Source organism: Drosophila gunungcola, chromosome 3R, assembly GCF_025200985.1.
Source record: "Drosophila gunungcola strain Sukarami chromosome 3R, Dgunungcola_SK_2, whole genome shotgun sequence".
Lineage (NCBI taxonomy): Eukaryota > Metazoa > Arthropoda > Insecta > Diptera > Drosophilidae > Drosophila > Drosophila gunungcola.
The window spans coordinates 18,363,459-18,366,379 of record NC_069139.1 but is presented as its reverse complement, the minus strand read 5'-3'; the positions used below and the strand labels follow the sequence as shown (position 1 = coordinate 18,366,379).

The following is a 2,921-nucleotide window of genomic DNA, read 5'->3' as shown; positions in this document are numbered from 1 at the left end:
AAATTTGTAAATATTTGTTTAATTGCTTGTTATATTAATTTAAGCAAAACATTCTTGATTTGATTTAGCTGCTTATATTTGATATTAATTCGATTAAAAAACGGTTATTTAATTATACATTTTTTTATATTAGAAATCCTCTGGTTTATAAAATGCGATCGGGAATTATTAACGCAAATTAATTACTTGGCTTATCAAACACAGGTAAAAAATATTCAGTGGCAAGTTTATAGTCATCACATATATTTCAATATAGGAAGTACGGAAGCCGAATTTCTGTTTTTCTTCCACTGAACTTTTTGCGCCCACATTTCGCATCTTGTAACTATCGAAAATTGTGAACGTAATTGTATATGAATGACATATGCTGAACGCACAAAAGCGCTGGCGAGCTGCCGTGCTGGCATTGTGCTCCTGCAACTGACAGGCGCCCCCAATCCCAGTGGCAATCCTCGGGTCCATTGTTGGACCTGGACAATGCCAAAAGTGCCACCGGCTCCGCCGAACCACCTGCAGCTGCCTCCCCACCTGTTTCTCCCCCGACAATTTGATGTCAGTTGCTTCATTCGAAATTTTTCTGTTGCCATTCGACATTGCCATCTCGCCATCGCAGGTTTTTCACGCCTACTTCGGCGCTCAGTCGACCCCATGGAAATGGCCTTTGTTGCGTTGCTCTGCCGTGAATTGTTGCCCGCTTCCTTTTGTTGATGAAGATAGGCACCCAGAGGGGCACATGTGTCAAGCCTTCGCTGCGCCTTCCATCTGACTGCTCCTTATCGACGCCGGCTTAAACGCCACTAATTGTGTCAAAGGTTCGTCATGGCCGCGATAAAGGCTGCCCAAATGTGTTCGTCGGCGGCTATAAAAGCAGCAGCCTGCTGCCGAAAAAATTAGTTTGCTCATCTACAAAGTGAAGACAAGAAACTAAGTGTTCAAGGTGAATAAAAAATGTGCTTTTATTTTTCGGCGTATTTAAGAAGTCCAAACATTATTTTGTGTCTTTAAACTTGGCTTACAAGAACTATTACTAAAATAAAAAGCAGCGAGACATATTTTAAAGTGTATAAGTTTATTAAATATTTTGTGCCAAAAACCATTTTGTAATAAATTGTCATAGCGATTTAAAAAATGTATGTATATATTGTTGTACACATTTATGTTATTTTTTCTTATCAACTTTAAAGACAATTGAAAAATTTGTTTAATATCAAGTTAACAAAATTATAACGATTATTTAAGCAATTTAAGTAAACTTAAAAAAATCAAAGCCAAAACTTGGAGCTTAAAAATACAAAGTTCTTGACTTAGATAGGTCAAGAAAAAAATTCAATAGGAATTATTTACAAGAAAAAGTTAATCATGGTTCTTATCTGTTTAATTGAATAACATAGCCACTATCAGTCGAATTAATGTTATTTTGGAATGTCTCTCGACAAGAAAATACTCTGTAAAAGCATTTTCTAAAAAGCTTGCTTTGACTTTCAGCATAAAGCCAACATGAACTTCTCCTGGCTCACCATCTTTATCCTGGCCATCATCGCCGTGGCTGTTTCGGCCAAGAACTGCCCAATTCCGTTCAAGAAGGAAGGAAGGGACTGCACCGCAAAGCGCACCATTCGCGGAGAATGCCCACCTGGATCCCAATACAGACCCAATGTTAACCTGTGTGTTTACAACCACTAAACTAAATCAAAATAAAACCAATTCAGACAAAGTGACTAGTTGAAAACCAAACTGTTTTGCTTGTCTGGCTTATCAGGGTTGTGTTATCATTGTGGGCCGCCAGTTCGGATCGGTAGAATTAGACCAAGGTCGGGCTGATGGAATAATCATCTTGGCGCATCTTGGTGGTATATAAGATTCGTTCCGGTTGCATCCGTTCGAATAGTTGCATTTTGTATTTTCCTAAGGTGAGTTGAGGCTGCCAGTCTTCCATTCCCTACTAAGGTGTTTGATTTTAGTGCATAAATCAAAAAGGACTAAATCTTCCATCATGCTCGTCAAATGCACTTGGCTTCTGCTCCTCGTCCTGTCCTTAGTGGCGGGAGCCTTTGCCAGCAGTGGATGTCCTGCGGGATATAATGCTGAGGACAGTCACTGCACCATCCAACGTCCCATTCACGGATCCTGCCCCCCCGGATCCTCCTATAGCCTCAACATAACAAGTGTGTCCACTCGTAGGGATCTCATCGAAATAAATGTCTATTTTCAATGTTAAAATCAATGTGCAATCAAATATAAACTAATCGATCTGCAGCTAAGCGAAGTGTGTCTTTTAGAATGTGAATTGTCTGAAACAATTGGAAACAACTAGAAGTATAATGAGTTTTTGAAAAACAGTGAAACTATTTGTTTAAAAATGATATGTACTTGTACGTCTTATATTTTATACAAATAAATTGGGAATATAAACCAATAATATATCATATAATAATACTTAAATCACGAATGTACCTTTTGCAAATTAACATCTCAGCGACTTGGTATTTTCAACTTTCGCCTTTAAGCAAGTGCCATTTTCGAATCAGCCTCACTTTGGGCCAATTACGCTTGGCTTTATGTGCCGGCCATGGGAAGTTCAACAAGTGTTGAGGCGAGAATGGGCATTAGAGAGGGGACAAAAACTGATGGGTAGGCCTGGTGCTGATGATGATGGTGAATGACGTCGTCGCCAGGCGGGCACGATGCCCATTAGTTTATTACCATGTAATTGACTCAACGCTTGTCAGCCGTCAGCGGCGATGGCTCCTGCGGCTTTAATGTGCTGCATTTAATGCCCAGGCCAACACCAGCGAAAACAGCACAACACAACACAGCACAACACAACGCCATTGCCAGCGACAGCACATCAAAGTCAAAGCGGTCTGTCTGGCCAACTGTCGGATCGTCGTACTATATGTATTGTATATGTCTGTCTATCT

General features: G+C 40.0%; 2 protein-coding genes across 4 annotated transcripts; both read left to right on the top strand.

The window, feature by feature from the left end:
• The first annotated feature begins 867 nt into the window (after window positions 1–867).
• On the top strand, window positions 868–1,718 carry LOC128266644 (uncharacterized). 3 transcript variants are annotated; one of them, XM_053003297.1, is made up of 2 exons: window positions 868–937; window positions 1,486–1,718. In XM_053003297.1, the coding sequence occupies exon 2, from the start codon at window positions 1,498–1,500 to the stop codon at window positions 1,681–1,683; it is 186 nt and encodes a 61-aa protein (XP_052859257.1). In that variant the 5' UTR covers window positions 868–937; window positions 1,486–1,497; the 3' UTR covers window positions 1,684–1,718. The 3 variants fall into 3 exon arrangements, with proteins under 3 accessions (XP_052859257.1, XP_052859259.1, XP_052859258.1); XM_053003299.1 differs by having other exon boundaries at window positions 883–928; XM_053003298.1 differs by lacking the exon at window positions 868–937 and adding an exon at window positions 980–1,130.
• A 51-nt stretch (window positions 1,719–1,769) lies between these two features.
• On the top strand, window positions 1,770–2,259 carry LOC128266642 (uncharacterized). Its single transcript, XM_053003296.1, is given in 3 exon segments — window positions 1,770–1,910; window positions 1,962–2,156; window positions 2,159–2,259. Coding segments are annotated over 2 exon segments (186 nt in total). The 5' UTR covers window positions 1,770–1,910; window positions 1,962–1,993; the 3' UTR covers window positions 2,182–2,259.
• Window positions 2,260–2,921: the final 662 nt, after the last annotated feature.